General features: G+C 38.4%; 1 protein-coding gene across 1 annotated transcript in view; it reads right to left on the reverse strand.

Moving 5' to 3' along the window:
- LOC134642898 (regulator of G-protein signaling 6-like) overlaps positions 1-25114 on the reverse strand; it is a 106758-nt gene that overhangs the window by 76346 nt on the left and 5298 nt on the right. Inside the window, exon 2 of the mRNA XM_063494976.1 lies at positions 23289-23615. Within this exon, the coding sequence (XP_063351046.1) occupies positions 23289-23525 (237 nt within the window). The 5' untranslated portion in view covers positions 23526-23615. The remainder of the gene's footprint in view (positions 1-23288; positions 23616-25114) is intronic.

A 25114-nucleotide genomic window follows, 5' to 3' on the forward strand; every position in this document is an offset into this window, starting at 1 on the left:
TCACAACATGCTGGAATCAGGCTTTTTTATTACAATATAATGTCACTCTTCAGAGCTCAAGAGTTCAAGTGTGGTACTATAATGGGACGCTACATTGCAAAGAGTGATATTATGAAACTTTTTCCTCCTAGATGTTCTACGACATCAACTCTAATCTGTATTATTGTAAAGCAGAAGCATTTAGGAACCGCAGCAACTTAATCGTGATGTGGCAGATGTCATAAAATTGTGGCGTAAACGTTACCAGTACTATGCTGAATTGGTAACTGCAGAACTCCTAACCTCCTCTGGCATTACATCATCTCAAACTGTGGACTAAAAAGTTTGAGATCAGCAGGCTACACCATCCTGATCCACTTCATCTAAACTCCTTTGCAGCCAAATTGACACCCAAGCTCCAAACTTCATCTTACCTAACATGATATCTGTTTTTATTAATAACAACCTTATTTAATAATCCTACTTTCACACCTAATACTCTCCACGTATACACATTTTCTACAAGTTTCTTGAACAGCTGGTTTGACAAAAGACTCATGTAAGCTTTTGACTTGCAGAGGTTTTGGTTGCCTTGTAATGTAAATGTAAATGTGTTTGGGTTTAGTAATGTTATGTTTCATCCCTTTGGTGCCACGTGTCTTCTTTATGACTTTTTCAAACACTGATGCTTTTGAGTCACACATGCTTAAAGGGCACTTAAACATTACCCTTAAGTTACCATATAAAGTAAGGAGATGGAAAATGATGCAGATGCTTTTTCACATCCTCTAAGTTGCATTTAAAACAACACTGTATGACTGCGTGACCCAAAACTCAGTGTCACAGCTATGACATATCACTTCCGGGCTTCAGCCTCGTTACAGTATTACCCCCACTCGTATTCACTCTGTATTTTGACAAATGTTTTGCTGCTTCTTCTGTTGGCGAGGACCTCTTCAACCTCTACCTGCTTTGATTCCGTTTTCTTTTCATGCACCCTGGGCGGTCTTTATTTCCAAAAGGTTTCCCTTGGGGGGATTTAATTGCACTGCTCCCTGCTTGTTTTCTAAAGAGGATATTCTTGTTTTGAAGCAGCAGGGAGTATCTGTAAAAGTAGCATCATGCCACGAGTGTTTTTGCAAAAATTAAAGCTTCTGGAGATGGGTTCATTCATAGATCTGTGAATGAACCTAACCTTTCATTTAGTAGTTTTAAGCTAACCTATTGCTCCAACACATTTATAAATTGTCCTTGCACCCATGGGTATCTGCTCTCTCCTTGTCTGAGATTAGGCTAGAATTTTAACTAGTGTGCAAACCATGAGATCGTGAGATCTCACAGGGTCTGTTTTCACATGCAAGCATCCACAGCCTTTGAAGCAATTTACTTAACTTTCTTGTTTAACAGAAGAATATGCTTTACAAGATGCCCACTGTTGCACTTGGCACTAGTTGCTCAAGGTAAGTGCTGCTTAATTAGAAAACACAAGTACTGTCCATTATTGAAACCAATGCAATGTGAGCTTGCAGCTTTGAGTGAAAACACTCTTGGCAAGTTTTGGCTTCACAGCCAAAAAAAATTTAAGGGCAGCACTGAAAATACCAACAACAATCAACAGGTAGCTAATAAAACTTATGCTGGTGCTTCAGCTGCCAGCTCCCACAGCAGGGTCCTCTAGACAACAACGTCAGGGGAGAAACACTGCACCAGGTGCAGCTGAAGAGCTCTATAGCAAGCACTTTACTTTGTATGTCCAACCTTATGAAAGGGAGAATGAAAATTAAGTTTGAAAGCAGGTATACAACAGGCACTACTGTCAATATGTTTTGCTATTGAAAGTGGAAAGCAGAAGAGACACATCATGGCTCACCAATTATTTTTTCCTCTTCTAAATCAGCAGAGTTAATCGGACCGAGACTTCTCTTGTCCATATCTTTTAAGGTTAACCTGTGTATTAGCTATAAAATGTGTAATATTATGCCTGGACGGCGATAATAGCAAAGAAATTATTGTGGAAAGCACAACAACAGAACTAATAAAATGCCATAGCTTTGTGATATCATTTTATAATGCTGTTCCAATTTGATGTCAAACAAACAAACAAAAACCTCAAATTTCTGTAATGTGTGAGTATATGGTAATTAATGCATCTGATCTTCATGCTGCTTATCTACTTACTGTAATTCACATTACAAAACAAAAGGTCTTGATTTCTCTTAAAGAATGTGTTTGCTTCTGTTCCCTCTTACCTTAGCAGGCCTTGGACCACAGATTAAAATCATAACTCAAAAGAAACAAACAGAAAAGGCACTAGCTCTTGTGCTTGTATAACAAGAGCTAGTGTGTTGGCTAGTGTGTGCCTATACCGGGTTTCTGTTATGGAAGTACTGTCCATCACATGCCCCAATAGCCACAGGGTGCTTCACACACTGGTTTTAACCCCAATAAGTCCACACGCACTGAGCTACTAAGTGTCCCTTGGCTCTTTTCCAAGTGGAGCTGAGACATTGTCTGGCCTACTTCTCACTTTGCTGAAGTATTATTCTCAGCCAACACTGAAACTAAACCGTACAGTAAAGACACAGATAGCGTAGAGGGAAGCGAGAGAGAGAGACCGAGAGAGGAGACGGGGGAGAAGAGAGAGGAGAAGAAAATAATAGGGTGTGGTGCAAAAGACAAGCAAGGATAAACAAGCAAGTGCTATCAACAGACCATACCTGCCGACAGGTATAAGATCCAGGAATCTGAGGGATTGTCAAGCCTGTTTCTAATTCTAGTTGTAGCATATTCAGACTATTTAATGAAATTAATGACCAACATAACATCAGCTACATGCAAAAAGACTTTCTGATGTCATGAAGTGAGACTACGGTATACTAAATCGAACATTTTTATGAGATCTCAATTTCTTCAGTGTCACACATTGTTGGTGGTCCCATTTGTCTCATGATGCTTTTGTCAAACCACATACAGCGTCCGTCTTGGAATATTTGAATGATAAAAGTTGGAAAATAGTTGTAACTTGTCTGCACAAGAAGTGACAACTGCTGAGAGAAACCCAAACCAGGAAAAACTAAAATAATTATACCCATCAATGCCAATATCAAATACAAACTGTGCTGGCTAGGCTAAGGTAGCTCAGCTTTCTGTATATTCAGGCCAATGCAGTTTCCCTCAGGATGAGAGAAACAAATTAGTAAAAGTACAAAATCTATATTTTTAAAGATCAGTTTAAGAGACAATGAAAGAAGTTGCTGTTTTGTGATGATGGCAAAAAGAGCAAATAAAGTGAAGAAAGGACTGATTGCAACATGCAGAAGAGAAGATACTAATGGGAAGAAAATGTGCGGTCTTACTTTCATATCATCCATCTAAAGTGTGGGTTGTCTTTTTCCTTTGTGTTTGTCTGTTTTTTGTTTATCCATCTAAGTTTTCTAATGGACTTGGGGATACATGCTGAGTGTACCTGACAAAAACAAAATAAAATAAAATAAATCACATTCATTAATCATAACTTGCCACTTGGTGCTGCAGCCTTTGCTGCTTTGGTTCCTGCCATCCTGGAGCTCCTCAGATAAACTCAAGTACCATTACACCTCATGCAACATACTATAATGGCCCAGATCCACACAGCCCTAGCCTCTCGCTTTGTCTGTAGCAACACAAACCCTCATGGTGCCGCCTTCTAGTACGGATACTTAGAGCAGATGAGTCTGAAAATGAAAAGACAGTGAGCGGCAGTTTCCTGGGTAAAAACGCCTTGTTGATGCCAGAGATCGGGGGAGACTAGCCACACAGAAAGTATGTCTGAATGCACAACATGTCAAACACTGAAGTCAATGGATTACAACAGCAGAAGACCACAATAGGTGCCATTCCTGTTAGCTAAGAACAGGAATCTGAGGATACAGTTCACACAGGCTCATCAAAATTAAACAACATAAGAGTGTAAAAGCATCTCTGGCTTGGTGATTCTTGATTTCTGATTTGCTTGAATTTTCAATGGTTGGGTCAGAATGTGGTTGAGACAACATGGTTCAGGCTGGTGGTCATAGCGTAATGGTATGAGGTATTTTCTTGGCACACTTTGGACCCCTTAATATCAACTGAGCATGGTTTAAATGCCCCAGCCTGCCAGAGTATTGTTGATGACCATGTCCATCCCTTTATGACCACAGTCTACATCTTCTGATGGCTGCTTACAGCAGGATAACACCATGTCACAAAGCTGAAATCATATCAAACTGGTTTCTTGAACATGACCACGGGTTCACTGCACTAAAATAGCTCCCACAAGCCACAAGATCTCAGTACAACAGAGACATCACAGATGTCCAGCTGATAAATGATACAAATAATGCAACTGTATGACACTATCATGTCAACATGGATCAACATCTCTCAGGAACGTTTCCTTGTTGAACCTGTGTCATAAAAAATTAAGGCTGTACTGCAGGCAAAAGGCAACCTGGTTCTAGTAAGGTTTACTTTGGAGCGATAAATCTGTGCAATGTTACATAATATTTCTAGTTAAGTGTACAGAATCACTGCAGAGCACATACACAGGAAAGCCTTCACTTTTGTTACAGTTAGAAATTGTAGCTGCACTGTAAAATAACAGTTTTATACTAGTAAATCTAGCTGCCAGAACTTGGGAAAAATGGATCATTTAACTATTGATTGATTAAAAGTTTGTCATAATTCTTTGACGTGTTAAATTTTAGAGCTCTCAAGGAACCTTAAGGCTCCTGGGGAGCTGAATCCAAGGATTCTGACACATAGACAGGAACAGATTGGGTCAAATTAGCAAATTATCAGTGCTTAAAGTGTGCAGTCCAGTAATCCACTGGTACTATTCTCTTAAAGCAGTCTACAAAGTGGTTGCTCAGATTCTTTATGATAATGTCTCCTTGTGAATGTGGAGATGATTTATTCATGTTCAAATCCTGCAAGTAACCACTTCCTATTCATTTGAAATATTTAATATTTTTGTACCTCTGTAGTCGGGACTATCCTGTCCCACCTGGAGGGGGATAAGAGAGACTGCGTTCAATGGGCTGTGCTGCTTCATTATTTTGGCTCGATCTGCTTGCTTAGCTGCTACGAATTAACAAAACAGGTGTCACTACATTGGGCTGAAGCAGCTTCACAGTGCATTAGCACAATAATGGCTGCAGGTGTATTTATTCACAGTTGAGCTCAACCTTCTATCCAAATATTAACACCTTTCTGAATATATTCACTTCCACACTGAAGAGCTCTCTCTCTTTCTCACACTCTCTTTTTTTTTTCATAATCGTGTCTCAGTGCGGGGAATGTGTGCGTACACGTTTAAGCTTTGTGTCGCTGTAGTCCTTTCATATGCAGTGCTTTGTAATTTCTGCCAAAAAGCGACAGGAGGTTGTACTATGTCTCATTATGGCATAGAAAAGGCTTTTGTTATTGTTTCCTTAACAAAACAATATGGTAATCCCTATTACACCATGAATATCTGTGGGATTAATTAGGGATTAAACAATTTGCCCACAGGACAAGACCACTGTATAACCGACAAAGAATTATGGCAGCACAGAGCGCAGATAAACAATAAACTGCACAGTTATCAAATGACATTGCCCGTGCTTATGAATTGCCATCTGCATCATAAATATCTGGTACACCTACGCAATAGCTAATATTTGTTCTAATACTAACAATGTTTCTTCAATGTTTCTTGATGGTTTTGTATTTATTTTACTTGTTTATGCTTCTGGCTACAGATTAGTGTTTTTTCCCCCCACTGGTGCATTTTTCTGATTTGTGTTTAATCATTGGCTGAACATCAAATCTCTTATGGAATATTAATGAAATTGCAAATATAGCATCAAAATACAAGTTGAGATGACATTTTTCCAGTGAAATGGGATACTGTGTTCTTTGATGTCACTTCAAACGTTGTTTAAATGCAAATTTTTACTGTTCACTTCACAATGTGAAAACATTGTCTCAAAGGCTTACAGATAAATGACATTCTATTATATTTTTAGCAGTGTTGAAAGTGTAACAGGACCCAAGGGCCCGACACCAAAGGCAGGTTTAAAAAGTATCGCAAGTGCAAAAAAAAAAAAAAGTGCAAATCAAAAATGACAAAACCTAGGCAAACAAATAATAAAGCCAGAAATCCACAAATAAACAGAAAAATATGTATGTACATACATGAAGAAAAGGACAAACAAGAGACAACAATCAGATGTTTTGCATCAGTAGCTCACATGAAAACCTGGAAAGCCTGACTTACACAGACAACATAAAACAAACAAAAAATAAAGTAAAAATAAAGCAGTGCCAAGAACATTCAGGGAAATATACTTAAAACCAAAAGTAGCCACTGCATGTAGCTGGTTGAGATGGAAAAATGAATACAGTTGGGTCTAAAAGTTACTGAACAAGGACACTTTTATGTGATTGCCTTTTTACACGGCACACAATGAATTTTAAATCAACACACCCAAATGTGATTGGAGTGCAGATGATTAAAATGTAAATGTAGTTCAAGTCGAAATAAGTATAGACATTTATGAACATTAATTATTTACTGGTTACAGCCATTTTTATACACAATACCCAATTTAAGAGCTTCAAAATTAATTGGAAAAAGAGTTGGGGTTTTTTTATCATAATGACTGTTTTAAAAAACTGGATAAACAATTGTCTGCTTGAAGTCTACAACCCATTGACATCACCAAATGTTTCCTCCCTTGATATGCTCTGCTAGGCCTTCACTGCAGCCACCTTCAGTAGCTGCTGGTTAGTAGATCTTTCTGCATTCAGGTTTGACTGCAGTAGCTGAAAAACGGGCTCTCTTGAGTTGAAATCAAACAGATGACATCATCATTGGAGAATATCCCGTTTCTTGAGAAACTCTTGCTTTTGCAGTGTGCTTCGGTTCAGCTCCCATTTGCACTGTGAAACGCTTCCGGTCAGTTTTGCAGGGACCCTAGGCAGGGTGTATAGCCCTGTAGACTTTACTATTTATTACAATATAAATTGTACACTTTATCCCGCTACTATCACCACTCACATCGTCACTCAACACTAATGGCCCATTTCGACTAGCAGCCATCCAGACCTATGCCTTAACATTGCCTCAATCATGTCTGACACATAATGCTTTGGATCATTAACTCTCTCTGTCTTTTGCCAGTTTTCTCTTCCAATCATTCAGATTTTTTTTTTTTTTCAAGATTCGTTTGAGATGTTTTCTACCTGAACATAATCTTCCCCCCTTTTCGAGAGTGTACTCAGTAGTTTGCACCTTGCTATAAACCCTCTGTATTTACATTCATGAAGACAACTCTTGATTGTAGACTTTGAAAGTGATACACCTACCTCCCCAAAATAGTTATGTGATCATTCCCTATAGTTGTCTTATATAATATTTCAGGCCTTTTGGTGTTGCTGAGCTGGCGAGCGCATTCATTATATTCATACTATATTATTGATTTGGCCTCTTCTAAAGTTTTTGCCATCTCTCTGAAAAGTTTCTTTTTTATTATTATTCTCATTATTGTTATTAGTTTGAATGATAGCCTCCTTCACTTGCTGCAACATGTCATTTGGACCTCACATTTGAGTTTCAGTGAACAGCAACTAAATGCAAGTTCAACAGCTCCAGACCTTTTTTGTGTTTAATTTGCCATAGGATGATAAGAGAACAGGCCTCAGCTGGCTGTGAAACTGCTTGTCAATTGTCCAATTTTAAGCCTTTGAAAATGAGGGACTGCGTTAGAAATGTCTGTAATTCCGAAACAGTTATTGCAATATTTTTGTTACACCTCTTGAATTAAAGATGAAAGTCTGCACTTCAATCACGTATTGATGGTTTGATTTAAAAATCCAGTGTGATTGTGTACGGAAGTAAAACTACACTACACTAATAACAGTATGTCATTGTCCAAAAATGTATGGCCCTCACGAAAAACACACCTTCTATTCAACACAGTGTGTTTAGAAGTTCCATATATCTTTGAATGGTGGGAGCAGGAAAAAATATTACTCTGGCAAATTCAGGTTCAGGTTACTTTATCTCTACCCATAAATAGATTTGTCTGCAGTGGGGAGTCATCTAACCTCATGCACATTTTCAATACAAATACAGATAGCAGATTAGCATAACACAAAATACTGATGAAATAAATAAATAATGACAGAACAAATTCAGTGGGAAATGGGAGATGGATGATAAATGAAGCTATGGTAGGTGATTTTGTGTCATTTGGCTTCAAACACATCCAAATGAACCCCTGAAACAGGACGAACTGACATATCACAGACAACGTCTGGTCTACTGGGTTCATCTTTAATGGTGAGTTGTGTTTTTAGAGCTGTCAAATAAATAGTAATACAGAGGATAGAAATATTAGGTAAATGTTTTACTGACTTACAAATAAGTCAGTGTGTGTTAATTCTGCGTTAATGTAACACCTCAGTTCATGTACTTTGATCGATTACACTGTGGAATTTCAGACGAGGTGGTTTAAAACATGGTTTACATACTGCCACACAATCTGTATCTGTCTCTTTAAAACAGCTAGGAAACTCACTGATCTGAAGTCAAAACCACCACAACACACACACACGCTTACATATTCACATATGCACCTAGAGATTTGGTCGCAGTCACTTTACATTCATATGAACCAGTGAAAATCGGAAACGCTGACAAGAAGCAAGGCCAAGTGGGTTCATCTGACACCTGCTGTCCGACACAACCAGAGCATGACAAATACACTGATGCCTCAATAGACTCACAAAACCAACAGGCTCTTTTCTGCCAGATAGGAGTAAACAAGTGAATGGCCTTACAAGTAGTTTAGACTAGTCCAGATCAGACTCATTCAAGGGCATCTGCTTTTAAAGTTGACTCCGTTTTTTCCCCAGCTCTGATGCTTTGATGTTTGAACACACACGGGCACACAGCAGGTCTCGTGAAACTGTGCAGAAATTAAAAATAATCCAATGCTCAGTCAGTGTTTTACTCTTCAATCTCTTTAATCACAGGCAAACAAAGAATTAACTGTCATATATTTTAGACTATGACTAAAAATAAACAAAACCTCTCATGTTCTGTCTTAGATGTGGTAAAAGATGCACACGGCTGAAAGAGTCACTCCTGATGCCAGAAATAACAGAATAAGAAAACTGAATCTGTGCAGGAGTTAAGTGCACACTGAGGAGGATTAATCTGGATTAGAAGTGAGAGAAACAGGAACTCAGTGGGGAATCAGGATGTTATTATTTCTGCCGGCACAGGGAATGCTCCCTGAAGGACTGCTGCCACTTTTTCACTGTCAGAACCAGATTCTATCACTAATACTGGACAGACCTGCTGTCCCGAGTTCCCCTTATCTTTTACTTTTGATAATTACCAAGAAGAAAACAACAGGGATCACTTTATCCCCTCGTAAAAAACAAAAAACAAAAACCCTCCTGTCACAAGTAAAGATATTAATTTCTAAAACAAGGAAAAAAAGCACTTGACATTTTCTTCCAGAGTATGTGTTTCCCCTTGTGTTCAACTTTTCTTTTAACTTAACAGATCTGGTTTGTGTCATACGCCAACAAAACCTAGCAAAACAATTATATCAGCAACAGTGCCGCACTATACAACGTTGTCATGTTGCGGTATTTATTTCAGTCAGACTGATTTATTAGAGTTTGGTGTCTAGGCTCTGAGTTCATCACTGCCCATACATATAAAAGAGGGGAATAATGAGTAATTATCCCACCTGAGGCTACAGCTGGACGCCGGTGTGGTGGAACAGCATGCAGTCATGCAGGGGAGCAGCAGGACTGACATGTCAGAGGGAGAGATGGAAAACTTTGCAGCGTAAATAGACTGCCAAATTGGGAGAGTGTGTTTGGTACGTGAAGTGAGGAGAATGAGGCATGTTAGTGTGTATGACGCAGTGCAGCTTGAGAACTAGCTTGAAGGCTTCACTCCTTAAAGCAGTTTGCCTCTTCAAAAACAAGGGTAACAACATGCTTCAGAAAAACCAAAACAATGCAATTCAAATTAAAAGAGTAAAAAGTAAAAGAATGCTGGAAGTAAAAGCTATACAGTAAATAAGAAAGCAATAATAGGGAAACAAAAATTACAAGACAAAAAAAATGAAAAATACATAAAAGAACAAGTGCAAAAACTTAAGAGTGCGTGCAGAATGTCACAACAACAAAACTCAGCGGGATAGCACTTTGGACATATCCATCCAAGAGAAACCATAGCAAAACAAAGCCCACCATTTTCAAATATAGCATCTAGCTTCAGCTAATGAATGGAAAGGTGAGTGATTTGGTCACAGCTCAAGTCAATAACAACATTATAAGTTCAGCACTGTTGCCTTTTCCTTTTTCAAGGCATCATCTTACCGAATCTTATGTAAATTTATCTTAACCCTCAGTCACACAGGTTTAAAGACCTGTCAACAATCATCAGATAAAGGTGAAAAATGTGTATTACTCGACCTGTTGCAAGTGATTGCTGGATTATTTGCTGTAAATTCGATGGCTACTGTCCTGGTCACACAAGCCTAGAGGTTGGTAGTTGACCCCTGCACTAACTATCGTTGTGAGGGGCTGCAGGCAATAATTAATGTGAAATTAGTTCCAAAGTTTGTTAGGGTGCGGCACCAAAATTTTTTTTTTTGATTGCTTTGATTTTAGGCAGATTGCTGAGGTCACTGGTAGTTTTCATAGAAGACACATAGAAATTGTCTGCAACTGACGCAAACAGGAAACAATGAGTATTGGCCTTGAAAAAAAAGTTGTGCCTTTTGAGATGTGCTTGTTTTAGCGTTAGCACAACTTTTACTTTGAAGACGAGCTTCTCTATTTTTGTTGCCGTTTCCAGTTTGGATTGCATTTTCTTTCAAATTCCAGTGCAGCGGCGATACTAAATGGTGGCTGTTTGCAGACGATTCGGCATCTTCCATGCAAGCTGCAGGCAACTGTGGCAATCCTCTAGCAATTAAAGGTTTTGTGTTGCAGTTCCTGCGATTCAACAGATTCTCCAGCAGCTACCTGAAAACTGTCAGGCGATACACATTTTTCAGTAGTGACTGGAGGTTGTGGGGGAGTTGTCGACCGTTCTTTTGGGCCTTAGTCCATTATTGTTCCGTAAATGACCCCAAATACATGATTCTCATGATTTGGGATTTTTTTCAGAAATTTTTTTCCATTTTTACTTTTTCCCCCATTTTTACTTCTTTCCTTTGTACCTTTTCCTATGAGTTTTTAGTGTTATCTGTGTTTTATTAGCCAGTTAGTCGCCTCAGTATAAACATTCCCTTATCTTGCCATGTAATGGGGAAATTATAGTTCATTGGTGTTAGTGCATGGGCAGTCTGTTGACAGGCCAGGGGAAGATTCATCTCTGTCTGTCTACCTGCAAAGAGCATCTGTTGCCATAGGGTGGGAATGTTCAACACATGTTACAAAAAGCAGTCTGGGGGATGCTCTTTTTCTTATATTGTGGGTCCATCAGTCAGCTGTGGAGAACAACAAAGGTATAACATAGAAAGAGCTGAAGTGAAACGTCAGTGTTCATGGCAGCCACTGTCTGTGCTTTTGATACGGTACTTTCTGGTCTTTGATATTTGGCTCCACATTTCTCCCTTCCCCACTTCAGCCTATTCATCAACCAATCAGCATTCAATCGCTGCACGACTTGAAGTGTTAAGAAGTGTTCGGTTAAGGGACAGAAAAGCATAAGATACCAGCTCATGAAATGATTCAAACAGGAAAAAAGTGATTGTTTCAAGTTTCAAAGTTAACTGCCACATGCAGGGTAAAGAGACGCGTTTCCCTGTACAATTAAATTGTTTCTTTGTCCACAGATGCCAAACAGAATCGATAGAATGAAGGATTATTTAAAAAAACAAAAAAAACAATAGAAACAATCATAAAGAACTATGTTAAGGACAATAAAAGAAATACAATGAGGTGTTCAAAATATATATACAAACAAAAAGACAACTTGGAGTACTACATTAGCATGTGCAGTAGACGAACAGTAGTGTGTTTGCTGATGATGATTGTGTGTTGCATGTCATATCTGAAGTTTGAGGTTTCTCTTTTCAAGTTGAAGTCAGTGAGAGATCGAATGTGCACCCTGAATGGGGTCACTAACAAGCCAAACAACCTTTCTCCTCAGTCCCGAAATATTTTAGTATTTTCCAGGTTGTTGTTTTTTTCTTTTGGCCTAACCTCAGACTTCCTACAGTTACTGTTATGGTGCTTTGTGCCTGGATGTGTAAACAAAATATTCGATCATATATGCCCGTGTTGTATTTTTCAGATAGTTTCGCTGCCCTCCAAGTGAGTGAAATGCTCCAAGTTCACAGGATTGTGGCAACAAGCAAAAATGGAAAATTAAAAAAGTGATGAGTGATCACCTTGTCATCTTAAAATTTGCAATTTAAACTCTCCCAATTAGCCTCTCCCTGCCACCTTGATTTGATTAGCCTGCTGTTCTCTACCTGCTCTGTTATTATGAACTCTCTTCAGATATCTGCGGGCGGCTGCACTGTGATTAGACGCGCTTAGTCATTTGCTAAGTGACAAGCAGGAGCACACAAACCTACGAGCAGGCATGCATGAACACACAACACCATACACACAGTTGCATTTCTCACAGAAAAAGGCTTAGATGAGAACAACAACAGTGGAAGTCTTTACATTTACACATTTTATGCCTGCAATGCTCTTCTTTACTTCTAAATTTTTGTGTCATACAAAGAAATTATATTTGTGTGCTTGTCCACATTATTAACATCCAAACCATTCAATACACTGCTAAATGCTTGAGCAGGATAAATGAAAATTGAGAAAGTCAGATTGAAAATCTAAAAATGATTGAACGTGACCAAAGTGAGAATGTTGATCCGCAGTATCTGCTTGGATACCGTGATGCCATTGGAGTTCAACAGAGAGCTGTGCATAGGTTGCGCTATGATTCATACTCTTGCTCACCAGTGAATATCTTTGCCATGTGAAATTGCCTAATAAATATGCGCTGGACAGCGGTGACTAGGCATGACTGGAATTTTATGGTTCATAAAGGGGCTCAAAGGCTCAAAGGCATAAAATAAGTCATCACCTTGTGCAGTCTGCGTTTCACACTATAAACAGACAATATAGTTATTAACTTCTAAATAGTAACGTTAAATCACACTTAATTGTTTTTATTGCTGCATGGACATTTGAAAAAAATGCATGCAATTAAATTGGGATGTTGTTTATAGGAGTTTTAATAAATCACTTAATCTATTTAAACTGTTATTGTGATTTGCCTGCACCGTCAGAGGATTCCTCTGCTCAGAAGAACCCCATACACGTGGAGGAGAAAAAGAAGAACAAGATTTTGCCTCTAAAAACCTTCAACTTGTTTATTAGTTTAAAAGCTGCACTGTAGACTCAAATGGATGAGGGTGCTCATATTAAAGAAAAAGTAAGCATATACCTGAAAATTTGAATATTAACATTTTATTTTCTTCTTGGCGCTTCTTTGATGTGCTCTGAACCCTTCGTCAGGGCGTTTGGCACATCAAAACAACAACAAAATGAGCACAACATCCTGCTGGGGCTGTACATTCACCCAACTAAACAACAAAAACACTCCTTTTTTTAAATTACTCTGCTGTGAAAGGTTTGAGATCTGAGCGTTGAACACTAGAAGATTGGGTTAACTTTTCAAACAGCCACTTATTACTGCTATTGCTTATGTTTCATCCACATGGCAGCAAATGTTTTGTGGCAGCCTCTCCCATAGGCCCTGAACTCAGCCATTTCTAAACAGAGAGCAGTAAGTGCCAGCTTTGTGGCACATGGACATTACACTGAAGTGGTTCCAGAATAAGGACCAGCACTGGGCTAGTGGGAAAGCAATAAAAGTCTAATGAATCTTAGCTGACAGTAGTTTGATGCCTAATGTCTGCATAAAATATGTTATTTTCAAAAGTTAACATTTAATCTTAAATCTTTATTTATAAAGATTTCTTTTTAAATTATTTCTTCTGCAAGAGAAAATATATTAAAGTTACAGTGTGTAAAATCTCACCACTAGATGTCAGTATATTGCAGATTGCAGATAACTGAATTTCGTTTTCTTACCGCTAACAATTCAAGTGCGCAATTCTACCTATGGTAGCCACTGTAGGACAAAAAACTCCCTATTCTGGGTTCATCTGTTGTGAGTGTAGGCTGTCAGTCTGCTGTCAATGTGTGTCCATGTCTATTTACCCTGAAGAAAGCTAGAAAACTTTGTGAAAGAAGTTTGATATGAGACAATGAGTCAGCGAAACACATTTCTGACCAATGACAGCGATACTGAGGTGAGTTGTTGAGGTTATCCTAAACCTTCATGTCAGTAAGTGCTGCTGTTTTTGCTGTCCGTCTCTGTTATCTACTGTCAGCCACTGTTAGCCTCTGTTAGCCTTTGTTAGCCTCCGTTAGCCTCCGTTAGCCAGCGTTAGCCAGCGTTACTGAAACTTTCTTTGAAGCGTATCTAACATTTTTCGATTCGGACACTTGCCGAATAAACTTCTATACAATGTGAGAATGGAATCAAACTGTTCATCAATGGGAAAGTGTGATTTGGGGTTTTTTAATGAACACTTGAGCCCATCATTAGCATATTGTTAGCTTATAACCAGCTGCTGTTGTTGTTATTTAGCCGCCTCATTGCCAGTTGTCCGGAGACGGGAGGGTTGCATGTCTAACCTCCTGACAATAAGTACGCTTATGCAAGTTTTCATGAGATAGAGTCCTGACTTCAGTTTTGGAAGTAAGGTTCGTGTGGAGGAAGAGGATGACGTTTTATCCAAATGGCTGTCTTGTTGTGTCCTTCCTACGTGTTTTTAAAAACATAGATAAAACATAGGTATGATCCTTCATATCTTGGGTGTGAAGGTGCAGAGGAGTTCTCTTCTCCTTAACCTTTGTTATAGTACATATGTGGCTGGTTTCTAGCCACATATATAAAACACAATTAGACAGAACAGCGATCATAGTTACCGTATTTAAGTTGGCAGGGCAACATCGCAGCTTCCACATTTTACATATCTCAATTCTTAGTTTATAAGAATGCATCACTTGTTGGAAGACATAATTTTACAGTAATCTATGTGTGTTTATGTCTATAATATTTTTTTCTATTAAATTAATATTTTTCAAAAACCCAACCAACTATACCTTTAAGTTGCCATAGGATACAGGCGATCTTAAATTGAGTGATTGTTCTGGTATTTATTGCTCCTCTTACAGTAAGTCATTGTTGACAGTTCATTGGTTGTGTTCAATATTTTCTCCATTAAGAGAGCTGATGATGCATATGGAGAAAGGGTTTACATCAACACATGGGGATTTATTATCTTTGTGGTTACGGTATATGGTTCACTACTGATATTGATTCCTCTAATCTCTCAGCTGACAAGAACTGCTTTAAAGCACATTATGAGGTCAAAAACATAAGGATTTGTCAGGAGGAGGGTGCTCCAAATAGAGCTTTAGGTAGTCGCTGAAATATCTAGCTTTTGAGGGGAGGCCCTGGGAGGAGACGAATGATGCAATTTCCCAAAGTAGTGTCTGCATCATTGAAATCATGAGATGTTTTGGCCTCTGACTGAGTTCTGTGGCAAGAGCTGAAAACAGTTGAGAGACCCAAAAATGAAAACTTTGTCATAGGATGGCTGTACATTAAAAAAAATATATTAAAACCTGATTTTTGTTAAAATATTACATTTAATTGCTATTTGCTTATGCAGAAAAAATCTGTAAAATAAAAAAAAAATAAATTGAAAGAGTGGATGGAACCTAACTCATGCCATAATGCTAGGAACCTGGTGAATATTGAGTTTTATCACAGTGTGTTTCTCAGTAGGATTACATACAGATAAACAAATGGCCCATCATTTAAAAAAAACATGGTTTTTGAATCAATGCACCTCTTCAAACAGTAGCTTCATGGTGGCTTTTCAACCTCTGAGCTCTCTTTTAAAGCACGTTCCAGCGGCCCAGAGGAATATGGGAAAAATGCATCTGTATAAACAGCCTGTTAAGTAAACAGGTCTGCACTTCAACAGCTGCTAATGCCAGACTGGAAATTAAAGAATCGTGGGGGGTGGGGGTGGGAAAAGGTGCGTTACGCTAAAATAACAGCTCTACAAACACACAAGGACACACCCAAACTGCAGCATGCACAAATGCTCTGTATCCCACTTCCCACCATCTTTTCTTATCTCTCTCTCTCTCTCTCTCTCTCTCTCTCTCTCTCACACACACACACACACACACATATACACTCTCACAGACACACACACTTACACACACAGAGTGTTTCTGAGCAGATGCTGGCTGACAGGTTTGAATTCATGCTGGTGAAAAGGTGAGTCAACACCCTCCACTCTTGTCAACACCATTGAATCTCCTTACCTTAATATCACCTTCTGTGTGTGTGTGTGTGTGTGTGTGTGTGTGTGTGTATCTGTACCTGCAAGTGTGTGCATTGGATGCCGACAACGAAAAATAATCTAGTGGGGAGAGGGGGAGTAATGTTCAGTTTCTTAGACAAACATCTATTGTACGCATAGATTTATGATTTTAAACCAAATAGGATAAAAGCATTAAAAATAAATAGAGAGGGAATTAATTAAAGTGATTAGGAATCAATTAGAACAGCAGACATTAAGATGATAGAATAAGAAAGTGAGGGGAGGGGTAAAAAAGAAGAAGACATGGAATAAAGTCATACGCCATCTTTCTAGCAGATGAATGGGTCCCTGTGGGCGAGAGGCATCACTTCTCATCCTAATTACTCTTCAAACACTGACCCAGTATCAGCTCTCATGTTCTACCCGCATTTAACTCTCCAAGCACTAAAATCGTCTTGCAGGAAAAAGTCGGTGTATAAAATTGGAAGTTAATTATCTATAAGACAAAAAAAAAAAAGGAGAAACTTAATTCACCTTTATTCACCATTAATTTGAAGTGGTTCGATAGTTTGGGTCTCAGAGCTTCGGAAACAGTGAATTTGAAGCACAATTTGCATGCATCATGATTGGTGACTCATCCAAAAAGACTAATGGGAATGCAGTCCTGGGAATACATATTTAATCACAAAGCAACCTTTTGTGTAATGGCCAGTATTGTAAATCAGTAGGTCAGCTTATAAGCAAGTGTTGTAATGCAGAGAGACTGTGAAAGCTATAACTCATAGGAATGGCATTTTGAAGTAGCTTTTGTCTGCATATAAATGCAATGCAGCCCATGTAGCTGGTTGTAAGTGCATTAGTCTGTTTCATCTTCTTCATAGCAGCCAGTGAAGACACCGACACCACAAAGTCACAACCAGCCCTCTGAATGGACGCCAAACATCGTCTTTAAAAACATGATGATGAAAAATATAATTTTGTCATGACATTCCTCATTAGAACTATTAAAAAAAATGCTGAATTTACTTAACTACTGTACATAATTGATCTATTTGTCATTAGAAAGCACACCTGCCAGGTGGCCTAGTTTTTCTGTAATACTTCTAATGATTCAGTTATACTACAGTAAAAATAGAACGACCACCTCTCTACGTATTGGTGGTTGCATTGAATTTGATCAGGTTGGTGAAGGTCTGTACATAACTACCATATAATTCATAAACACAGACAGTCTGTCAATAAATTTCAGTTGCAGTCAGTCTGTGCCAATCAACTTATCTGTGACCCATCTGCAATCTGTCTCTTTGCAATGGAGGATTCAACTCAGCTGGTTGTCAGCTGGTTATGTTATTCATAAAAGTAAGGTTGCTGAGTGCCTGTGTCATTTTGTAGTTTAATTGCCATCCTTCAACAACTACCTCACTATTTCTGGAGGAATTTTTGAACTGAATCTGAAAAATTGAAGAAATGTTTTCGATAAATAAAAACCTCTCCTGACTGTCTTTTTTTGTTTTTTCCACAAAAAGCTTTTTTGGTTCAACCACAGTAAAAGGTTTACACAAAAACATTTGTAACTTGCTTCGCTGAAAGTTTTATTTTTCTCACTATTTCACGCTGGATGAAGCAAAACAGATACTTCAAATTTAGCTGAGGATATTATGGTTTGGTAAATGGACTGATTCTTATATAGCGCTTTTCTACTCTCCCCGCGCTCTATACAACATGCCTCATTCACCCATTCACACCCACTCATACAAGCACTTCTAAACTCAAGTGCAAACTAATAAACATTCACACACATTCACACTCCGATGAACGCAGGTTTTAAAATATATCTTGGTGATACTACGACTTCTTTGCTGGAGAAATTATATTAGATGACAGGTGCTCTTATCCTCAACTAACATGTGTAAGGCTGCTGCTCAGATACATTTTAACTTTTTTGTAATTTTTCTTTTAGCTTCTCCTTACCCTTTGCCTACTGTTTTTCTTTGCTATCAAACTATTTTTGCACTCTTATACCATCTGTTATTTTCTTCTTCCTTGTTTTTCAATCTCTCCACACAGCTTCTTTTTCTATCTGTAAACTCCCGTCTCTATCCTGCATCAGGAACTCGTTTATTTATTCATTTACTGGCAATTGGAGTCCTGCGATTCCAGCTCCACCTCCAGCATCTTTAGATAAATGACATTTCCAAAGCCAGATGGACTACAGATACTGAAATAGTCTACCATGAGTTCATCAGTCCTACCACTTATCAACATTCAGATTTTTCTGACTCATTGTTTTTCTTGTCATCGTGGAAAGATAAGAAGAATTGTTTAAAAAAAATAAAAAAAAAAAAGAGGTTCAAATACACTTAAAAATCCTGCAACACCGCACAGAAATGATCCAATGAAAAAGCAGCTGAGAACAGAGGGTGAATGTGTAGGTCAGATGAGTCAAAATACATAAATCAATACACAGATTGATCGATACACATAGGTTCATCTCACTAAAATTATTTTTCTTAGCAGGAAATCTCCATTTATAGATCCTTCATCAACATCACATTATATAATTATTATATAACAATAAGACACTCAGAGTGAGTAACATTGTATCAGACAATGCAATCGCATTATCCAGTTTCAGGATATTAAGACACGCGCGTCTTCAGTTGCATTCATCCAAATGGGGACAAAATCTATACTGTAGATATCCTCTTGCATCAAATCATCCATAGACCCTTCGTACAGATATTCAAACCCAACTTTCTTAGCATCTTGGATAAATCGTAAATCAATAAACCATTCTTCTTAAATAGCCTACAGCAAGAACTCAGACCTACCCAACTGTAGCATCTAAAACAATATCCAGCTATGGCCTTTTTGCGGATGATACCACTGTTTTCTTTTCTGGTGGTGAACACACATTGCTGGGGTCAGCTAATGATGAAACTGACATGTTTTAAATTTATTTGATGTAAATGCCTTACACATAGGTAAAACAAGATGATTTATTTTAGGAAATTGAATTTCCTAGTGTGATAATCATAAACCTTCTTGAAAATCTATTTTAAGATATACTCTGTCAGTTTAAATTCTTGCATTACTCTTTAATTTTGCCACATCTCCGTTATTGTTCTGAACTATGAGATAAAACAAAGTTACAAAACGTACAATAACGAGAATCCTGTGGAATTGGTCGATTTGGTCAAACACTTGTATAAATTCTGTTAAAAGAATTGAAAATTATTGGCCATAAGAGATTGAGATTTCTCTTGTGTTCAATAGACCAATGTTAAAGTCAACTTGTTGTTAGAATACTTCAAAACAAACTATGGAACAAAAATATGAACTCTCAAGAGGAAGCTTTGGACTGCACAGTGCATAGCATAGAACAGAACAGCCCTTTATTGTCACTGTACATTGTACATGAACAATAAATATTAAATCATTTAAGTACATGTATCCAAAGAATATATTTGTACAATGACTACCATGAGTTGTATTTTTGCTTATTTGAAATTTGTGCTTATTTTGTTTGCCTTTTGCCTTTTAAGCGCATGTGTATATGAACATATTGTGCAGTCATCTGCATGTTTACATTTGTCTGCATGTACAGTGCTGTGAAAAAGTATTTCCTTCCTTCTTAAGTTCCTTTTTTTTGTATATTTGTTTTGCTTTTGTTGAATGTTTCAGATTAAACAAATCCAAACCTACTTGATCCTTTGTCTAAAAGTATTTGCTCTCTAAACGTATGACTGGTTGTGCCACCTTTGTCAGCAAGAACTGCAGTTAAACATTTGCAATTACTAGGAACAACTCTACATGGCTCTGGAGGAATTTTGTCCCACTTTTCTTTGAGAATTATTGGAATTCAACCATGTCTAAGGGTTTTCAAGCATAAATTCATGTTTGATTTGAGTCCAGACTTTGCCAAGATTGCTCCAAAACCTTGTTGTTTTTTCCATTTGGGTTTTGTTTGTTTGTTTCTTTACTTGCTTGATTTTTGCCATTTAGAGGTGGACTTGCTTTTGTGTTTCAGGTCATGATCTTGCTGTAAAACCCAAGTGTGCTTAAGCTTCAGGACATAAACTGATGGTCAGGTACTGTCTTTCAAGATTTTTTGGAAGAGAGCAGAATTCGTGGTTCCATCATGTAAGGCAACTCGGCCTGGTGCTGAAACAGCAAAGCAGTCCCAGACCATCACACCACCACATTTGACTGATGATAATATTTTTATGAAATGCTGTTTAGTTTTATGCCACCTACCGCGGGACTCAACCCTTCCAAAAAGTTCAACAACAAAAGTCTTGGGGGTATATCGAGATATTTCTTGGCAAATGTGAGATCTTTGTGTTCTTTTGGGTGAGCAGTAGTTTTCACCTTGGAACTCTTGGATGCCATTTTTGCCTGGTCTTTTTCTTATTGTTGAATCATGAAATCTGACCTCAAATGAGGTCTGCAGTTCTTTAGATGTTGTTTCTGGATGAGTTGTCGATGTAGGCCAGCCATTCCTGGTAAGGTTTCCACTGTTTCAAGTCCCCTAACCTTAGAAATGGCTTCGTAACCCTTTCCTGATAGATGTCAGTGACTTTGTTTCTTAGATCTTGACATGGTGTGTTGATTTTTTAAAGATCTTTTAGCCTACATAACTTTGTTCCATTTAAGTGATTTCTTTCCTTAACATGTCTGGTAGCAATGAGGCCTGGGTGTGGCTGATCTAACTGAACTCAGCTTTTCAAAAAAATGTGGTTAATCGCAGTTAATTCATAGGTTAATATTGGGGGCAATTACTGTGTGACAAATATGCAACTAAATGTATGTGTTCTACCAATGTAAACAATTCATTTTAGAAAGGCCACATTTATGACATTTTCTTCTTCCTGCACCTTTTTATTCAAACTTGAATAAAAATAAATAAGTAGAATACACTCCAGATATGAAATTAGCTCTTGATTCGAGTCATTTGAGCACTTGTTAAATTAATTGAACCAGAAAAGGTTATCTGTCCAAACAAAAAGCAAAAATAGTGTTTGCCACTAGTAATTTTTATCTTCAAGTGCTGCTTCTTTATATTGTCAAGTGCAAGTGCTGTCACAGTGGTTCATTTCCAGGCTTCATCAAGACTGAACAGAATGCAAAGTAATTTGATAATGCCCACTCAGCATTTAAACAAGTTTTCAGCCTGCATTAAATATCCTTCACATCTCTGATCGCAGAATTTAGTGCTTACTGACAGAGAGAAATTATTTCAGCCAATTTCACCCCATAATTCTTGCATTACAGACACGCTATGGCTAGTAGAGATCATTTTCCATCACTCTCTTCTCATCTTTTTCATCTCCTCATCCCTATAGAGCCACACTTCCGTGGTCATGATAAATAAGTAAAAATGTGCACTAGCTGCCTGCTGGTAAACAATACTGACACGTTCATTTAGCACAGGAGGCAAGATTGCCCTCAGAGTAAATTCATCTCCTTCCCCCTTGTCTTTAATTCAGGTTGGGGTGACATGACATGACATAGTGCATTGATTTCTTCCGGAGAAACAGTATATTCTCATTCCCTTTCACAATGAGGTCAAATGTCAGGGTCAGCCACAAAACACGCCTTTAAACGGAGTGGAAACTTACAAAAATGGCAACTGAGCCTCCTTCCTTATATTTTATGTACAACATTTTGGCATTAATTTATCATGGACAGTTTCATTTGTGGTGTGAAACTGCTTCTAGACAGCTAGTCCTTCTGGACCAGCATTTAGGAGTTAGTGTTTTTTTCCACTATTCTTTATTTATCTATGGTACTTAATGCAGTTGTCAACTTGCAGTGGTGGCTCAGCTGACGTCTTATGTAGTCTCTCACTTCACACTTCTTTTAAAACCCCATTTCTCACAAAGATGTTCTGCTATTTCCGAAACTATCCTCTCCATAAATTTGATGTGTGTCTTTTCTGATCAAAAGAAACATACTGCAAGCTTGTTTATGAAAAACAATCTCTCACTTTTTTCGCCACCTGTCCAAAAACTCTCCATCTCAGTTTGCAGCAAGAGCCTTCATTTCTAGTGTCATATATCAGGGCAGCAGCTCTTCAAATACATATGACTCCAGCAGCTCCAAGAGGAAATTGCTGCATCGCCAGCCGATAGGAATTAACTTCAATTTTAGTATGTAGCATCCTAATTATGCATGATAATTAGTTAAATGTGTGCACCAGCTGCCTGCTGGTAAGTAATGCGGTCACAGCTCATATTCATTTAGAAGAGAGAGCAAGACTGCCTTTGAAATACATTCATTTGTCTTTTAATCAGCTCTGTGTGGCATAAAGTAACTACTGTAGAGGAATAATAAACCTCTAAAGCTTTGGGTTATAATCACACCTATAATTATACCACCTATACAGTAAATCTCCATCTCTGATGACACAGACATCAAAAAGAAAGTAATTTTGTCCTGTTGGAGTTTTTGCTGATACTCTGGCTTCCTCCATTTAAAATACATGTAAAAGATGCATACATGTAATACATGTAAAAAGAATAAAGCTAGTTTCAGAACTGGCCTCATTGATTCCAGCCTTTCGTAGAAATCTCAGAATCACCTGAAACTAATAAAATTTGCTCCAAAACCCTCACAGATCAGCTGAATGTTCGCTTTATTTTTTATTCAAACTTACTTTCGAGTTTGACTGACAGCAAAGCCAAAAAATCATTTTGCACTGAAGCACTTAAAAAGCATTCCCCGTCCTACTCTCTCAAGTCTGCAGCACCACCAGCAGCAACCGGTTAAAATTTGTCTAACAAAACCACAAACTCGTTATTGTGTCAGCAAAAAGATGCTGGAGATTATGCTTGCTCTTACCTTTCTGTAAACAATCATGTTGGGCGTGTCATCATCTGGGTCCACGGTGCTCATGGACCTCATGGAGAGCAGAGGTCGAGACGGGGTTGTCTGGGCGATCTCCTTCGGTTCCTCAACCCCTTCGTCAGGTTCGGTCTTCTCCACGGGGCTTGACTGCTGCTGCTGCTGTTCCTCTTCCTTCTCCTTCTCCCCTCCTTCCTCCTGCTGTTGCTGCTGCTGCTGCGGTGCCTCAGCCATCTCTCCCTTACAGTCGCCTTCCCCGTGTGTTAAATTATCCTCTCTTCTTTGTCTTCTCTTCTTTATTTCCAACTGTGCTGTCTCCAGAGTCTAGGGAAAGAAAGAGAGAGAGAAACAAAGTGATAAATTGGACCATAGAACTCAGCATTGGGCTCCAGTCTCCCATGTCTCTCTATTTTCTGGTTTTCTGTCAGCAGCCACAGGATGGATGCAATGGAGGCGTCATCAATTCTCCTACTTTTCTCTGTTATTCCTTCTACGCTACTCCCTCCAGACCCCTGTCACATGAGACTGAAGTTAAAGGAGAATAAAATACATTCTGTTTTTGCTTGATTCTTCCAGTCAATCATTTCAGTTTGTGGGACATCATATTTCCTGGCATATAAGAGCGTCACTTGCTTCTTTCCCACAAAGGATGTGATGTCTTGTTTTACAAGGGGAATAAAAATTTGTTTCTTCAGTTAAAATTAGACATCATGTGCATGAATTAATTCAAATGATGAAAATCAGTCAGATGAATATCTCATTTTGAAAACTAATTTGCACGTTCATTTCCATTCAGAGAAGCAGAAGGATAGCAGCAAGAGTGAAAGGGAAGGTTTACAAGATGGTAGTGAGGCCTGCTATGATGTATAGTTTGGAGACAGCAGTACTGACAAAAAGACAGGAGGCCGTGCTGGAGGTGACAGAGTTGAAGATGAATTGTGTTACAAGTGACCAAAATGGACAGGATTAGAAATGAGTATATCAGGACAACTCAGGTCGAGCGGCGTGGAAACTATGTGGAGGATGCTGAAGATGGAGTTGCCAGGCAGGAGTAAAAGAGGAAGAGCACAGATAAGATTCATGGGTGTAGCGAAGGAGGACATGGAGACTGTTGCAAAAATGATTGCACAGTATTCCAATAAACCACTCACAAAGTACAGAAACAAATTGCAGCAGGTTAAAGGTTGATTTTAAAACCCATAAAATTGCCCTTTAATTTACTACAGAACAACCGATCACCGAATCATGCACAATATTTGCAATATATATGACTACACACACACACACACACACACACACACAGGTGACATCCCATTACTCAGGCCTGTCTGTGCCCTTCTGACAGCTGTCAAAATATTGTTGTGTGACACTCGAGCTGAGATTAGGTGCAAGAAGAAGGTTCAAAGGAGGATAGGGGGCAAACAGCTGGAAAGAGAAATGAAACACACTTGAAACCCTGGTTTCTATATGAGGGCTCCATCTATGCATCCTCTTTTCCTCTGTGCTCATCAGTGCCAGAAGATTTTATCCCAAACGTAACTGGGACCAGATGCCTTTCCATTTAGTCCATTATAAAAGAAATAATAGCTTCTGACTGATTCATCTGCAGACAGCTAGTCTTTTTGCTGGTTGCAACACAGTGAATGTGCAAAATAACGTTACACAGGCCTGGAAATCTATACAATTCTGCACTCGATTAAATGAGTCTGGTTGCAAACCGCGCAATGAAAATGCAAATCTAATCTGCGCACTCTATAGGAAATGTTATGATAGCGAGCTCTTCCTTGTGTTGCAGATAACTGAATCCTTACAACAATATACCT

This window comes from Pelmatolapia mariae, linkage group LG15 (genome assembly GCF_036321145.2).
Source record: "Pelmatolapia mariae isolate MD_Pm_ZW linkage group LG15, Pm_UMD_F_2, whole genome shotgun sequence".
Lineage (NCBI taxonomy): Eukaryota > Metazoa > Chordata > Actinopteri > Cichliformes > Cichlidae > Pelmatolapia > Pelmatolapia mariae.